Source organism: Pelophylax lessonae (assembly GCF_965119305.1).
Source record: "Pelophylax lessonae genome assembly, chromosome: 6".
Classification (NCBI taxonomy): Eukaryota; Metazoa; Chordata; class Amphibia; order Anura; family Ranidae; genus Pelophylax; species Pelophylax lessonae.
This window is the reverse complement of record NC_138773.1, coordinates 240,364,812-240,383,586: the sequence shown is the minus strand read 5'-3', so window position 1 is coordinate 240,383,586 and position 18,775 is coordinate 240,364,812. Positions and strand designations below refer to the sequence as shown.

Below are 18,775 nucleotides of genomic sequence, written 5' to 3'. Positions count from 1 at the left end.
AGAGTGATGAGGAAGCAAAGGAAGGGTAACTATAAGCAATTGGGAGGGGGATGTGGGGACAGCATGAGAATATAACAGGTTCAGTTTATAGGAAGGAAACAGAAGTCACAACATGCACCCATGGAAACCTAGGGCCACTTGCAAAACACAATTTGTTATGATACTGTTTGTATAGTTAAACATAATTTAAAACTTAATAACTAATAACTAAATGCAGTTTCATATAATCTCAAAAATACTTTGACAGACGGACTTAACATTCTGCAAAAACATCATAACTTTTTTATATTTACCATGAAGCCACTTAAATCCAAATAAAATGTAAGAAACATATACTTGACTATATGTGAGTGTTTATTTATCAAAGTACAAAGGAACTTGCTTTATATTTTATGAACCTAAAACAAACAACACAGAACATGTACCTGTTTTCTTTCCAACAACTGGAGTTGTAACTGGTGCTGTAACAGCAGCTTCATCTCCTTTTGGTGATGGAACAGCTTTAAATTGAAATTAATTTAAAGTAAGTTAATGTTTAGTGCACATGACATGATACATAATGTTACTAGGCATACGTTCTATATTTACAAAATACATTTCAAATTTAATGTATTTACCTAGAACAATACTATTGTTTGCACTGATGTTATTATGAAATTAATAGTAAGCCAGATATAAGCATAACTTTTATGGTTAACAAAGCCACTGGCTTCCTATAATAATGAGTCCTACCTTGTACAGGTGATGGCTCTTTTGGGGACACAGACACCGGTGAAGGCTTAGCTTCCGCTGCAACTTTAAATATATTATGACTTGTTAATTCAGTTATATGCAACATTGATAACATTGCTCATGGGTTCATTAGTTAGGTATAGTGTTTAAAATTAATATAATTAGTGGAATAGTTTAAAAACTTTTAAAGTTAGAAAATTACACATTTTATTCAGTACTAAAAAAAAAAAACATAATTAAAGACATTTTTAGTAAAGATTTCTTTTGTATCAGTTTAAAGCAATTAAGGATAATGGTTAACACAGAAAAAAACAAAATTCAGCTTCTTGTTTATTTTTTAGGCCACACTTCAATGCTTTATACATTAAAAAAGGATTAGCCAGTTGTCCAAATAGCAGGCAATCCCATAATGTATATACCTTTAGCTGGCTCAGGCTTTATTTCCTCTTTTTTCACAGCTGGTGTGACTTCTGGTAACTTTTTCTTCTGGACTTCAGGAACTTAAAAATAATATTGATTTTTATAATCGGTTCCATTGAACTTACCTTGTGCTAAATGCTTTTTTAAGATTAACTAATAACAATAATACATAAACACTACAAATAAACTCTACATGGATTTGTTTACACATAAGAGCTACACAAAACACACAATGCTTAATAAAAGAGAACACACTGCTCACAGTGTTATAAAGATACAGCATTATTAGTTACCTTCAGGCTTTTTCTCCACTGGAGGTTCAGGCCTTTTAACCTTCTCAGCTGGTTTCAAAGCAGGAGGCTCTTCAGCTTCTTTTTTGACAGGTTTTAGAACTTTAAGACAAAGAATTGCTTTTTTTCACTCTGGACTGCTAAAGGTATAGTATGTTGTAATACATTACATTCCAGAGCATGAAGCATTAAGCATGACAAACACACACAACACCGACCTTTAAAGACTTTGGCACTTTTAAAAGAAATGAAAAGACAAATAATACACAAATACAGACTTTTTACTAAGTTTTTTTGCTTTTTATGTTAACGTAGATGGATTAATTTTTTAAAATTTTTGAGGTATATTATTGTAAACAATATAGCGATTTGCCAGTAAACTCCCCCAGTTAAAAAAAGTTTCTATTAGTAGTTATTCAATGTTATAAAAAAAAGTTATGCTATTATTACATATTACTCTGTCTTTAAGCAAGCTTGTTCAATTATGGCAAATTGCTGGCTTTTTCTTGAGTGCATATTTGAAAAATACTTGTTTTTGCCTTTGCGTGTTATTCAACTTAACTTTTAAAACAATAAGTGGAACATTGCATAAAGTGATTAATACTTTAGTAGCAGATTCCATAGTTAAAAAAGCTGGAATACTATAATTTGAATATACTAATATACCTTTCTTAAAACTAATTTCTTCTTTTTTAGGAGGTAGAATCGTTGGTTTAGGTTTAGGGATAACTTTCTTTACTGGTTCGGATACTTAAAAAAACATAGATTTATATCTAGAGTTAACTTACTATATATACACCTTATTAAAAAATATATAGCATATATTATTTATAAACTTAAACACTTAAATAAATAGACGTTTCAACTAAGTTGGAGTAATTTTGCCTCCATTGTGATTTTTTTTTCAGCTATTAAAGTTTTGTTGATTATCAGAAATTTTAGGATTCACTTAAAAAATTTCTTACATTCAAAAAATGATTAATGATAACCTGTGTAAGCTTAATAATTTTTGCTTTTGATCTAGTATACAGGATGTCAATTAGTTGCTAAAAAAATATTTTTATTTAATATTTAGACAATATACTGGTCAAATTAATAGTAAAGATAAATATAAACACATATACTATACATATACTAAACAGACAGGTAGGCTAAATAGAGTCCCAAGAAACCCGATAATAAATACTTCTTGCTGCTCACAATCAATAAGTAAATTATAATTATTTGCCCTCTTCTGCAGATATAATCTATAAAATGTTCTACCTTTGGAAGGCTTAAGTTCAACTTTTTCTGGCTCAGATGGAGTTGGCTTTCCAGGCATAATCTTCTTTTTGTCCTCTGGAACTTTGAAGAAAATAGGGGGATATTTACTACATTGTGAATTTTAATGTTTACATTTCTTCAAGGAAAGTGCAAGAATAACCTGTTTGAAAATAATCTGTAAAGATTGTAAAGATGTCACACACAAGATAATGATAGTGAGCAATGGCTGATGAAATGAAATGACAGGTTATAAAAAATAAATGGTGAAATCAATGATGGTTCTAGATGAATAAGATCCTATATGAAATGGAACCATTACAAGCAAAAACATACAGACTGTAAAAACAAAGACATATAACATAAACAAAATATTCATGCCTGCATTTTATGTAATGATGGTTGATAATGGCAAGTATGATATTAATGCTGATAGGAAAATCCCTAATACCTTCAATTTTAAAAGTCTCCTCTTTTTTGAGGGGAGATGCTGTCTTCTCAAATTCATAATCTTAAAAGAACAGGATTTCAATGTTTAGCAAAGAACAAAGTGAATGATTTAAAAACATCCAACCTTGATTTACATGTAAAGATATATATATAAAGATTATATGAATGAGGACACGACAAACAATACCATTACAGATAAACAAACAAAAACAAACTCAGACAAAGACAAGCAAAAAGATTGGTGTAATAAGAAGTTAAAATTGACATTCAAAAAGTGTACCGCTATAAAATTAATGTGGACATAAAGAGGAATGACTGTTTTATGATGAGTTCTATATGATAGGGTATCAAGTTAGACTTAAAAAGTCAGTCTTTAAAATTAGAGCTTCTTGGAATACTCATAATGTATAATTACTTTACAATTTATACTTATGATGAAAACCATAAACTTTTCTGAAAAGTCAGAGGATGATTAACACTGATAATAGACCTATACCTTCCTCATCTAGCCCATATTCCTCTTCATCTTCCTCTGAAAGAATCACAGGTACTTCCTCAAGTGATGCAGCTGGTTTTACAAAGCCTGCCACTTAAAAATATTATAGTAGTACATATTTATACCCATGATTTTTTTTAACAGAAATGTCTTTTAAAATAAAAAATACTATATTCATGTTAAGTACCTGTCAAAGGAGGAGCATTTGCATAAGGTTTCTCCTCATGGGTAGGCTTTTCATCAGGCACTTTAAAAAAATATTTAAAGTATTCAATAGAAGAAAAAAATGCATTAATAATGAAAAAAATCTATTATATTTTATTTATTATACCTGGAACAGCGTCTTTCTTGGCTACACGAACTGATGTTGTTTCTTCAATAGCCCTTTTCTGTTGCGTTGGGACTTTAAACGATAATTATTTTTTAAGGTTTGTCTATGAATTTACCTAACGTATTAAAGTTAAATATGGATTAAAGCTTTATAATATACCTTTTACAGAAGGTACCTCTTCAATAGGCTCATAAATAGCTTTTTTCTCAACTGTGACTGCTTTCTTTTGTACACCTAAAAATTTAATTTGGATTTTTTTAAATATTGAGTTAATTTTAGGTATATTTTGTAAAAACTGTACAATCATATGGTGAAAGAAAAAAAGAACATTAAAGGTCGTATACCTTTTACTGAAGGTTCTATATCTTTTTTGGGAACTGTGACAGGCTTTTTCTCTTCTAAAATTGGTTTTGCTGGCAACACTGTGGGTTCTTTAAAGATATTAATTCATTGTTAGATTTACAACGGACAGACAAAATATCTGTGAAGTAGACAACAGGATTTGACAGCTGATATTTAAAAAGATATTAGTTTTTTTACTTAGGCAAGAAACCTTCATGTATATTTAATGATACACAATCTTAATAACTACTATATATGTACCTTCTACAGGAGGAACAATCTGTTTTTTAGTGACAGGTAGGTGCTTCTCCTCTGGAACAGGCTTCTTACCCACTTCAGCTACTAAAGAGTAGTCTTACTTTAGTATATATGGACTACATACAAGACAGACAAAATATTGTGATAGTATGCAGATATACCTGCAGGAGGAGCTGTTACTTCCTTTTTAGCAACAGGAATAGCTGGCTTCTGCTCTTGGATTGGTTTCTTTGGAGCAGCAGGCACTTTAAAAATAGTTTTGTGTTATTTGTTTTTCTACAACACAACATACATTGATCTGATATAAATAATTGGAGTAAGAAGATGAAGTACCTTCAGCAGGAGGCTTCACTTCTTTTTTGGTTATGGTAGTGGATGCTTTTTCTTTTAGTGGTGTTGGTTGTGGCAGTTCCACTATTTTAAAGATAACGATACTGTAACTTAACTATTACAAGACAAAACAAATAGGCAGACAGAAAGAACAAGAGAGAACATTTCTCTTTGTACTCCTTTTTTATCTCCCCCCCTTTTAAACATGATTATTTATAATGGTGTTAAGATTATTCACATTTTAATTTCACAATAATATACCTTTCTCTGTAAAAATAACTTCTTTTTCAGGTAAAGAAATTGGAATCTCATCTTCAGAGTCCAGTTGTCTTGCAACCTCTTTAAAGATATTAGTTTGAGTTCAAAATATACTCATAATGATTGTTAATGGTTATGATAAAATGACAAAGAAGATCTCTTATACCTTCTTGATCCGTAACAACTTTTTTCTCTGGCACAGGTATTGTTGGTCTGTCTTTAGGTATTGGCCTTTCCTGAAAAACTGCTGCTTTAAAGATATTAGTTTAGGATTAGTATGTATCAAAAAAATCCATGAATATGTAAATGACTAAGCATCTTCAGCTAAGAGCCAAAATAATCTACCTTTTTTGATTGATTTTGCATCTCTTCGGGGTAACTGCACTGCAGTCTCTGGCTTTTCTTTATGAGACTGTCTTGTTTGATTCTCCAGCTCTTTAAAGATATTAGCTTGTATTAATATTTCCCTTTATGCTAGTTGCTAATCCACAATAAAACTTAACATGTTTGTGTAGTCTGTATAAATATACCTTCAATAAAATGATATTCAGTTTCAAGAGTCGATTCAACAGCAATCTGCAACCTGCCTTGAGGAATCTGCCCTTTCTGGACCCCTATTTTTAAAGAGATTAGTTTTACATTGGATAATTATTCTGGTGTATTTTATGTCAGATTTACAGTTAGCTACATACTATATGAATATACCTTCAATATGGACATCGGCTTCTCTTGGTTCAGTGACTATTTTTTCTTCTTGGATAAGCTTCCCTTGTTCATCAATTACTAAAAATATTACTTTAAAATTAGTAGGTGCCCAGCTACTAAAAATTACAAATGCTAGGTACAATATAAAGTTACAAGGATTACCTTTCCTATGAGTGACTTCTTTATTAAATATAATCTTTTCTGGCTTCTTGCCAAGACTCCGCCCCTCTTGTACCTCAACTAATGAAGAAATTTCAAAAAGTATCATTAAAGCAGTTCTCAATGTGAAAAAGGGGTTGATTAGAATTACAGAAAAATGTATTTAATTACCTTCCTCAAGAGAAGTAACTTCTCTTTTAGATAAAAGGGTTTGTGGTTTCTCTCTGAGGGTATGCCTTTTTTGGGTATCTATTAAAAAAATACATTATTACTGTATAAACAATGTTAGGTAGAGCATTTGGTACATGGTGGACTGGAAAGAGAAGAGTGGTTTCATGAGAAGCCCTTAGGACAAAAATAATGATGAGAATCTCATTCATAAGCATGAATGTCTGTCTTACAGTATAAGCATGAAATGTATGAACAGCCCAGTAATTTATATATGTTCTGCTATTAATTGCTGGATGAACAATGGATTATTATTATTTAATGGAAAGAATGATAATAACATATATTTTAAAATACCTTCTAAAATAAAATGATCTTCACTTTCAAGTGCATCGATTTGATGCTTATCTCTAACCACTTGGCTCTTCGCAAAACCTACCGGTTATATAATTTGATATTAATGCTAACATGAGCTGGCTTTAATAGAAACAGATGTGTATTACATGATACGAGTAAAATATGTTGATGGATTGATGTAAGAGAATTGGAGTGATAAGTAATTGGATTGTGGGGATGGGTATAGATTGCAACATACCTTGTTTTTGTGGGAGACTAACTTGATCTATAGGTATTGAAGCTTGTGTATTTTCTTCCAGAGCCAGATGTTTTGTGTTGTTGTCTAATATAGATATAGGTGCTGATTATATTATATTGTTTAGATATATATTTCTATAATGGTACACAACTGGCATAAAGAAAGGTGATGATGACTATAAAGCACCTAGCTTGTGTGAATCATATTTTGATTTAAATAAAGAATGTTTGGGATTTTCTTTAGTCATGTGACTGTTTGGGAGATCTACCAAGTTAAAGATTTATACATTTCTGTTGAAATGTAAGCTAATGACTGGATGATCATGATTGATGAGACAAGAATAACTAGTATACCTTTTACAGTAAAAGAAGCATCTAAGTTTGGTACAGTGCTTTCCGGTTTCTCATCTAGTAACATCTTTTCAAGGACTTCACCTAATTCACACAGGTAATTTTGTTATTATTGTTTCACTTTAGAATGGATAATATGTTTTCATGAATAGGTTTCTGAAAATAGACATGTGATGACGGTATACCTTCCTTGTAGAAAGCTACTTGTTCCATCATAGATGTTTGGGGTTTTTCTTCAGACATAATTTGTTTTAACACACCTAACAAATTAAATATTTTAATTTAAAAAATGAAATGATGTGCAGGAAATTATTTTATTTTAATTGGATGTTTTAATTACTGGATGACATTGGTGATGAAAGGATGTGGTGTACCTGTGAGATAAGAAGCAGCTTCATGTTTAAATACAGCAATTTCTGGTTTTTCTTCATGGCTTTCTGCACCATCTAGCATTTTAGATACAATGGAGCATAATTAGTATTTTTGTCAATGATAATTAGTAACTTATTGGAGAGTTGCTTTTAAAACACAAAATGTGGTGTACCCTCTAACATAAAATCAATGACTTTACTGAGTACATAAATGTGTAACTTCTTTTCAAGGGTCCCTTTCTAGGCACTAAATTATGAATAATTATTATTATTATTATTATTATATATATTTGAATTATGGTTGTATAGTATGATTTAATGAAAAGATAGAGATATAATGGATAATAAGCTAGAGATGTTAATGATGTACCTTCTGTAGAGGAAGGAACTTGTCTTTTAGTTTTAGGAACTTTGGACTTTTCTTCAGACACAGTTAGTTTAGGGACAGTTACCATTTTAAATATAGAGATACAACTTTAGTTTTTGGTCTGGAAGTAATGTAAATGAATAGTTAACAAACTAGACTGATGACTTATGGGTTGAGATACCTTCCATAGAGAAATGTGTTCCTTCTTTAGGTACACTGATATGAGGCCTTTATGGCAATAGTAATGAATAACTGATTTATGATTTTCAATAAAAAGACAAAGTGTGGTATACCTTCTAACATGGAATCAGTATCTTCTCTGAGTACAGAGATTTGTGGCTTCCCTCCAGGGATCACTTTTTTAGAGACTCCAACTAAATCAGAGATTAAAATAATATTTTTATTTAGGTTAGGAGTGTGTAATATGATTTAATGAAGCATTGGGATGATAAGGTTGAGATGGGGATGATGTACCTTCTGTGAAGGAAGGAACTTCTCTCTTACTTTTAGGAACGTCTGGCTTTTCTTCAGACACCAATCTTTTAGAAACATCTAACATTTGAAATATATTTAAAAAATATCAGTATGTGATCAGGAAATAGGAAATGTAAATGAATGCATAGCTAATATGAAGGATGACTTATGTGATGCTGAGTTACCTTCCAAAGAGGAAGGAGTTCCTTTTTTAGGTACACCAATATGAGGTTTTTTTTCGGGTCCAGATGGTTTTGGTATATCTGTCAATTGAAATGAATTATTTTCTAACTAAACCATAACTGAGATATTAATTATATGATTTATAGACTTGATGGTTTAAATGGTAAGCACAGAGGTACTATATAACTTACAAAGAGAAAAAAAAAACTTTCTCTACAGGAATTTGTTTGTTTAGAAAATCTTGCTCGTATTTGCAAGTAATAATAACTAATAATCGATTGTGAGTTTTATTTAGAAGACAAAGTATGATATACCTTCTAACATGGAATCAGCATCATCTCTGAGTACAAAGATGTGTAGATTCTCTCCAGGGATCACTTATATAGAGACTAAATTAGAGATCAAAATGATTTCTTCGTTTGGGTTATAAGTGTGCACTATAGTTTTAATGAAGTGTTGAGATGATAAGGTTGAGATGGCACTGACATGCCTTCTGTAGAAGAAGAAGCTTCTCTCTTACTTTTAGTGACATCTAACATTTTAAATATACTGAATCAGTATTAGTATGTGATCGGGATATAGGAAATGTAAATGAATGACTAATATGAATAATAACTTATGCGATACTGAGATACCTTCCAGATAGGAAGGGGATCCTTCTTTAAGTACACGAATATGAGGTCTTTCATCAGTACTTGGTGTTTTTGAAAATCTGTCAATTAACATGTATGATTTTTTAATCATAGCACAAATGGAAAATCAGTGATGTCACTCAAAGCCCTGATCCCAGATGGAAATTGGGAAATGGTGGCCGATAGATTGTACTGAGTGCAGCACAAGCAGAAGCTCACAAGGATCAAAAAAGGCAGAGGCCACTCCTAGCGGGGCAAGGAAGGATATATGCACACATCAGGGGAGAGAAAAAAAAGAACCAGAACATGTAAATATGGCCTGTGTATTATATTTTGATCCATGTGAGCTTCTACTTGTGCTGCATTCAGTACAATCTATCGGCCACCATTTCCCAATTTCAATCTGGGATCAGGGCTTTGACCCTTGGTGTCTCCAAAATTGTTCAATGCGAAGGGGTATGCTTCACCGAGGGTGATAATGCAATCATTGAATCTGATCATGCAGTGTGAGTATATGTTTTCCTATTGATAACCATGTAAGTGTGACTGTAATACTTAATAAATTGCATATATTTATGTTTGTTATTATATCTATAGACTAAAGTATATTGTGTTCATCCCATCTCCTTTTAAAGAAGGAATTTTCCATATTCTGAAACATGTTGGGAAAGACAATGAGATCCCCATCTGTACATGGGCCTCTATATGAATGAGATCCAGTTTGGGCTCCCACCATACTGTATGTGGATGATATTAGATATAATTAATACTGTATGGATTCATTGTTCTTATATGGCATTGTGATGTTTATCACTTTTACTCTATGCAATTAATAAATAATTATACTATTTTTATATTTTGTACTCGCTATACTTTTTCTTTTTTGCTGCCTATAATGTTCCAAATGGGGGTTTCTTCTTTTCCTTTATAAGCTTATCTATGGAAGTCACTATCATTGCAGAGCTGCAGAAAAATATAAAATGCTATACCTCCTAACTTGGAACTTGGATTGGAATAATATTTTTATGTGGGTTATACAGTAAATATATGATTTAATGGAGAGTTTAGGGTAAAATGATACAATTGCTGATGATGTACCTTCTGCAGAGGATGGAACTTCTCTCTTATATTTTTTAATTTTGAGTTTTAGAAACATCTAACATTTTAAAAAGGAAGTAGGAAATGTGAAATGCATGGCTAACTATTGGGAATCATGACTTATGTGGTGATGAGGTACCTTCCAGAGAGGAAGGAAGTCCTCCTTTAGATACACCAATTTGGGTCTTTTCTTCAGGTCTGGATGTTTTTGATACATCTATCAATTAGAATACATTATTTGCTTTTTAATGAGAGCATGACTAGGAAATTAGTGATATGATTCATAGATTGGGGGTATAATAAGAAATATGAGGATGACTATGTATCTTGTAGAAAGGAAGACTGCAAATAAATCTATTTCCAGATGTTAATTGCTTTTGAGCCTCTGACAAGCAATTTTTTCATTAGTAACTGACTAGAGAGTTTCAGTTAAATGTCAAAGTATACTATACATTCTAAATTTGGAATCAGCAGGGTTCATTTACTAAAGGCAAATATAATGTTTACCTTACAAGGGAAGTTACACTATGTAAGGGAATTTTCCGCAGAGCTTAGTGAAAGCAGTGAAATTTCTCTTTGCAAAGATTACCCAATTACATGCAAGCAGAATAAAAACAGCATACTTGCTTGTATATGATAGACGTTAACAGAGTTTCACCCCATCCACTAAACTTTGGGGATAATTCCCTTGCAAAGTGCAACTTTCCTTGCAAGGTGAACAATTTGCTATTACTAAAATATCCCCTGTATTTTCACCAGGCTCAGGGTTGTGGCTTCTCTCTGACAATCACTTTTCTAGTAACTTTAATAAAATCATATATTGAAATAAAAATTGCATTTATGTTATGAGTATTTAACCACTTGCCGACTGCCCCACACAGATTTACTGTGACAGGGCGGCTTGGCTGTGCATAATCACGTACATGTACGTGATTATGTGCATGTGGTCTTGGCAGCACTCGTGTGCCGCCGGAGCCGCGCTCCCGCTGTAATAAGACACAGTGGGAGCCAGACCATGGAAGGAGTGGGCTCGATCGCCGCAGGCCCCCCACGATCTTTAGATAAACTGAAAGGTGAGCCGCCTGCCTATGTAAACAAAGGAGGTGGGTCTTCTGTCAGACAGGCACACAGAGATTGTGTGTTTCAGCTTAGCTGAAACACCAATCTCTTTGTGCCTGTAACAGAGCCCCCCCCCCCCCACAGTTAGCAAGCACATTTTAGGCTTACATTCAACCCCTTGATCACCCCCAGTATTAAACCCTTCCCTGCCAGTGTCATTTAGTACTGATTACTGTATTAATGTCACTGGTCCCCAAAAAGTGTCATAAATGTCACTCCGATCTGTCTGCCACAATGTCACAGTCCCATTAAAAATCACTAATTGCCGCCATTACTAATAAAAAAATAAAAAGTCCAAAAATCTATCCCATAGTTTGTAAACGCTATAACATTTGTGCAAACCAATTAAAATATTCTTTTTGGGATTTTTTTTTACCAAAAATATGTAGAAAAATACAAATTGGCCTAAACTGATAAAAAAAATAGATTTTTTAATTTTTTTTTATTGGGAATGTTTTATAGCAGAAAGTAAAAGATATTGTGTTTTTTTCAAAATTGTTGCTCTTTTTTTGTTTATTGCACAAAATCTAAAAGCCACAGAGGTGATCAAATGCCACCAAAAGAAAGCTCTATTTGTGGGAAAAAAAGGACATCAATTGTATTTGGGTGCAGCGTAGCATGACTGCGCAATTGTTAGTTAAAATAATGCAGTCCTGAATCACAAAAAATGGCCTGGTCATTAAGGGGGTAAAACCTCCTGGAGCTGAAGTGGTTAATATGATTTATTGAGCATTGGGGATGACGGAATTAAAATGGTGATGATGTATCTTCTGCAAGGGGAAGAAACTTCTCTCTTACTTAATAGAACTTTGGGCTTTTCTTATGACACCATTGTTTTAGCTAGCATTTTAATATTATTATAATGTTAGTATTTGAAGTAGGTAATGTGAATGAATAACTAATTTAAATGATGACTTACTGTATGTGGTAATGAGTTTCTTTCTAGTGAGGAAGGTGTTTCTTCTTTAAATGCATCAATTTGCATGAATGACTAAATTTAAATGATGACTTACTGTATGTGGTAATGAGTTTCTTTCTAGAGAGGAAGATGTTTCTTCTTTAAATGCATCAATTTGCAGGAATATTGTGAGTTATGAATGTATTATATGATTTCATGAAGATATGGCAAATATATTTTTCAGGGGCATTAACTAAATCAAAATTAGATTAAAATAGTTTTATTACTGGAGTGTATAATATGATTTATTGATAGGTTAGGAGGGTGTAGTTATGGTGTTAAAGTACCTTCTGCGAAGGGAGAAACTTCCCTCTTCCTGATAGGAACTGTGAGCTTTTCTTTAGATTTTTTTTTGTTTTGGGACATCTGGCATTTAAATATATTGATATGGTATTAGTACCGGATCTGAAAATAGGTAATGTGAAAAAATAGATGACTAGGTAAAAGGACCGGTGACATAAAACAATAGGATACTTTCCAGAGTGGAAGATGTTCCTTGTTTATGTTCATTGATATTAGGCCTTTCTTTAGATATAGTTGTTTCTGGTATCGCTAGCAGCTAAATAGGGTCCAATAAAAATATGACTGGGAGAGTGATGTAATTTCCAAACTGTATTTCAAAGTGAACTATGGAGGTTAAAGTTCTCTTTGCCAATGTTAATTAGTAACTTACTGAAAAGTTGCAGGTGAAACAAAGTATGTTTTACCTTCTAACTTGGAATCGGTATATCTACTGAGTGCAGTGATTTGTAAATTCTCTCCAGGGATCGCTTTTCTAGGGACTCCAACTAAAATAAAATTAGATTGAAATACTATTTGATTGGAGTCAAGAGCGTTTAATTTGGTTTAATGTCTGGGATGACAGGACTGGAATGGTAATGATATACCTTCAGTGGAAGACAAAACTTCTCTCTTGCCTAAAGGAACCCTGGTCTTTTCTTCAGACACCATTTGTTTAGGGACAGCTAATATTTTAAATATATTGATATAGTATTAGTGTTTGAACTGAAACAAGGTAACATGAATGAATAAAAAGCTAATAGGAATACTGACATATGACATTATGAGTTACCTTTCAGAGAGGAAGTTTTTGCTTCTTTAGAAGCATCAATATGTGGCATTTCTTCAGGTTTGGGTGGTTTTGGTACATCTATCAATTGAAATGCATTATTTTCTAATTGGAATAACACAAGGAAATGAGGGATATGATTAACAGACTAGATGGTTGCAGCAAGAACTTTGGAAGTCATTATTCACCTTTCAGAGATAAATTAAAATTTTTAGGCAAATACACTTCTTTACAGATGTTGGCCGCTTAAGAACATCTTGCAAGCATTTTAATAACTTACTGGAGTGTTTCAGGTATACCTTCTAACTTGGAATCAGTATGCCCTCTGAAAAGAGGTTACTCTCCAAGGATATTTTTTTCAAGGCTGCCAACTGAATTAAAATTATCATTACATTACCATTACCATTGTGATTTAATAAATGGTTAAGATGATAAGATCAAACTAGTGATGATGTACCTTTTCTAGAGGAAGAAACTTCTTTCATCCTTTGAAGAATATTGGGCTTTTCTTGAGACAGCATGACATCTAACATTTCAAATATATTGATTTAATATCAGTATTTGATCTGAAAATAGGCTTTGTAAATGAACGACTGACTAGTATGAATAATGACTTTTAATGGAGTTATGAGTGTATAGTGTAATCTAATGATGGATTTATGATTGTATAGTGTAATCTAATGAGTGGTTTTAAAAAATGCATATTTGAGGTCTACTAATGGTCAAATAATATTTGAGGTTTACTAGTGGTGGCTTGTGCACAATAATGGTATCAATTATGAAGATAAAATTTAACTTCATGGTGCACTTTCACTTTTAATTACTTTGGACTCATTCATTTGGGACTTTAATTTTTGGTGACACATTAACACTTTTATTTGTAGTATTTCATTATTATTTGTAGTATTTAAATTGTTTAAACAGACATCTATAGTTTATTAACTTGAATAAATGACTAGATTAAATGGATTGATGATTTATCAACTAAGGTATAACCTTCCAGAGAAGAGGTTAACATGAAATGTTATTAGGCTTTTCAGATATGAGTGTCTTTAAAAAGTGTATCACTTGAAATTGTTTTGTAATAGTAACATAACCCGGAACAGATGTGATTTAAAGAGAGGATGGTTTAAATGAAAACCCTGTAGGCCATTATGTCTCTTTCAGTCAGATCAAAAATGTAAATTTAAAATTTTCTTTTGAAATTGGTTGATTTAGATTTGAAAAGTATTTTTGGCAATGCTAATTAGTGACTGTTATATAATCTAATTTATAATCTCTATCTCCATTGAGTGCAGAGATTTTTTTTTTGTTTAGGAACTTAAACTAAATCACAGATTACAATAATGTTTCTATTTGGGTAATGAGTTCATAATATGATTTTACAATGGATTGGGATGATAACATCACAATGCTAAAGGATGTACCTTCTGTAGAAGAAGACACTGCTCTCTTTGTTTTAGTAACTTTCAGCTTTTCTTCGGGCACCGTTGGTTTAGGGATATCTAACATTTTAGATAGATTGATATAGTATTATATGATCTGGAGTAATGGAAATGAATGACTAATACAAATAAAGCAGATATTTCAATAATATTTCTACTTTGGTAAATTTAGATATATTAAGAGAAATATCCCTCTTAGATTTAGTAATTTTCAACTTTTCTTCAGGCATCTGGACATCTAAAATTTTAGATATTTTGATATAGTATTATTATATGATCTGTAATAATGTAAATTAATGACTAATAGAAATTAAGCAGATATTAAAATAATATTTATTTTTGGATTATGAATTTATAATATGAATGAATAATGGATTGGGGTAATAACATATGGATGCTGATGTTATACTGTTTGCAGAGAAAGACATTTCTCTCTTTTTAGAAACCTTAAGCTTTTCTTCAGGCACTGTTTCTTTAGGGACATCTAACATTTTCAACATATTGATACAGTATTATTATATATTCTGGAGCAATGGATATGAATGAATAATAGAAATGAAGCAGATATTACAATAAAATTCCAAGATGGGTAATGAACTCATAATATGATTTAATAATAGATTGGGATGATAACCTCAAGATGCTGATGATACACCTTCTGGAGAGGAAGACATTTCTCTCTTAGTTTTAGCAATGTTAAGCTTTTCTTCAAGCACAGGGAAATCTAACATTTTAAATATTTTGAAATAATATTATTATATAATTTAGAATAATGTCAATGAATGACTAATAGAAATGAAGCAGGTATTACAATACAATTTCTAGTTGGGTAATGAGTCTACAAAATGATTTAATATTGAATTAGGATGCATCAAGATGCTGATAATATACCTGTAGTTGAAGACTTTTCTCTATAAGTTTTAACAACTTTCAGCTTTTCTTCAGGCACTGTTCCTTTAGGGGCATCTAACATTTTAGATACATTAATGTAATATTATTATATGATCTTGAGTGATGTAAATAAATTACTTATCAAAATGAAACAGATATTATAATAACATGGATTGTGGTGATCACATTAAGATGTTAATGAAATACCTTCTGTAAAGAAAGAAATGTCTATTTTAGTTTTATCAACTTTCAACTTTCCTTCAGGCAATGTTTCTTTAGATGCATCTAACATTTTAAATATATTAATGTAGAATTATTATATGATCTGGAGTAATGGAAATTAATGACTAATAGAAATTATAGATATTGCAACAAAAATATTTATATTGATGATGAGTTTATAATATGATTTAATAATGGATTGGGATGATAACCTCAAGATGCTGATGATATACCTTCTGCAGAGGAAGAAATTTCATTCTTAGTTTTATCAACTTTCAGCTTTTCTTCAGACACCATTCCTTTAGAGATACCTAATATTTTAAACATATTCATACAAAATTATTATATGATCTTGAGTAATGGAAATGAATGATTAATAGAAATAAGGAAGAGATTACAATAATATTTCTGTATGAGTAATGAGTTCATAATATGATTTAATAATGGATTGGGATGATAACATCAAGATGCTGATGATATACCTTCTATAGAAGAAGACATGTCTCTCTTAGTTTTAGCAACTTTCAACTTTTCCTCAGGAATCTGGATATCTAATATTTTAAACATTTGGATATAGTATTATTACATGATCTTGAGTACTGTAAATGAATGACTAATAGAAATGAAGCAAATATTACAATAATATTTCTATTTGGGTAATGAGTTTATAATATGATTTATTAATGGATTGGGGTGACAACATCAAGATGCTGATGATATACCTTCTTTAGAAGAAGAAATTACTCTCTTAGTTTTAGCAACCATCAGTTTTTCTTCAGGCATGCTACCTTTAGGGATATCTAACATTTTAAAGATTTGATATAGTAATTATTATATGATCTGGAGTAATGGAAATCAATGATTTACAGAAATAAAGGAGATATTACAATAATATTTCTGTTTGCGTAATGAGTTTATAATATGGTTTAATAACGGATTGGGATGATAACATGAAGATGCTGATGATATACCTTCTATAGAAGAAGACATATCTCTCTTAGTTTTAGCAACTTTCAGATTTTCTTCAGGAATCTGGATATCTAATATTTTTAATATTTTGATATAGTATTATGATATGATCTGGAGTAATGTAAATGAATGACTAATAGAAATTAAGCAGATATTACAATAATAGTTCTATATGGGCAATGAGTTTAGAAGATGATTTAATAATCAATTGGGATGATAACATCAAGATGCTGATAATATACCTTCTTTAGAAGAAGAAATTACTCCCTTAGTTTTAGCAACCATCAGGTTTTCTTCAGGCTCAGTTCCTTTAAGGACATCTAACATTTTAAAGATATTGATATAGTAATTATATGATCTAACATTTTAAAGATATTGGTATAGTAAATATTATATGATCCGTAGTAATGGAAATCAATGATTTACAGAAATAAAGGAGATATTACAATAATATTTCTATTTGCGTAATGAGTTTATAATATGGTTTAAAAACGGATTGGGATAATAACATGAAGAAGCTGATAATATACCTTCTTTAGAAGAAGAAATTACTCCCTTAGTTTTAGCAACCATCAGGTTTTCTTCAGGCTCAGTTCCTTTAAGGACATCTAACATTTTAAAGATATTGATATAGTAATTATATGATCTAACATTTTAAAGATATTGATATAGTAATTATTATATGATCTGGAGTAATGGAAATTAATGATTTACAGAAATAAAGGAGATATTACAATAATATTTCTATTTGCGTAATGAGTTTATAATATAGTTTAATAATGGATTGGGATTATAACATGAAGAAGCTGATGATATACCTGAAGCTGAAGAAGACATGTCTTTCTTAGTTTTAGCAACTTTCAGCTTTTCCTCAGGAATCTGGATATCTAATATTTTAAATATTTGGATATAGTATTATTACATCATCTTGAGTAATGTAAATGAATAACTAATAGAAATTAAGCAGATATTACAATAATATTTCTATTTGGGTAATGAGTTTACAGGATGATTTAATAATGAATTGGGATGATAACGTCAAGATTCTGATGATGTACCTTCTTTAGAAGAAGAAATTACTCCCTTAGTTTTAGCAACCATCAGCTTTTCTTCAGGCAAAGTTCCTTTAGGGACATCTAACATTTTAAAGATATTGATAAAGTAAATATTATATGATCTGTAGTAATGGAAATCAATGATTTACGGAAATAAAGGAGATATTACAATAATATTTCTATTTGCATGATGAGTACATTTATTGATATAGTATTATTATATGATCTGCAGTACAGGGAATGAATGGCTAACAGAAATTAAACAGGGATTACAATAATATTTCTATATAGATGATGAGTTTATAATATGATTTAAAATGGATTGGGATTAACCTCAAGATGCTGAATAAACACCTTCTGTAGAGGAAGACATTTCTTTCCTAGTTTTAGTAACCTTCAGCTTTTCTTCAGACACTGTTCTTTTAGGGACATCTAACATTTTAAATATATTGATAGAACAATTATTATATGATCTGGAGTAATGGGAATAGATGAGTAACAGAAATAAAGAGGATATTACAGTTATTTTGTATTTATTTGGGAAATGAGTTTATAATATGGCATAATAATGGATTGGGATGATAACCTCAAAATGCTCATGATAAACCTTGTGTAAAGGAGGAATTTTGTCTCTTAGTTTTAGCAACTTTCAGCTTTTCTGCAGGCATTGTGACATTTAACAGTTTAGATATTTTGATATAGTATGATTTTATAATCTGGAGTAATATAAATTAATAACATGATGCTGGTAATATACCTTCTGTAAAGTAAGACATAA

The 18,775-nt window shown here is 31.1% G+C and overlaps 1 protein-coding gene across 1 annotated transcript in view; it reads right to left on the bottom strand.

Annotated features, from left to right (window-relative positions):
• LOC309558726 (titin-like) overlaps nucleotides 1-18,775 on the bottom strand; it is a 320,308-nt gene that overhangs the window by 129,016 nt on the left and 172,517 nt on the right. The window contains exons 143-148 of the mRNA XM_082261775.1: nucleotides 2,706-2,786; nucleotides 2,109-2,192; nucleotides 1,446-1,544; nucleotides 1,152-1,232; nucleotides 733-795; nucleotides 426-500 (exon numbers count right to left, since the gene is read on the bottom strand). Coding sequence (XP_082117901.1) covers nucleotides 426-500; nucleotides 733-795; nucleotides 1,152-1,232; nucleotides 1,446-1,544; nucleotides 2,109-2,192; nucleotides 2,706-2,786 — 483 coding nt within the window. The remainder of the gene's footprint in view (nucleotides 1-425; nucleotides 501-732; nucleotides 796-1,151; nucleotides 1,233-1,445; nucleotides 1,545-2,108; nucleotides 2,193-2,705; nucleotides 2,787-18,775) is intronic.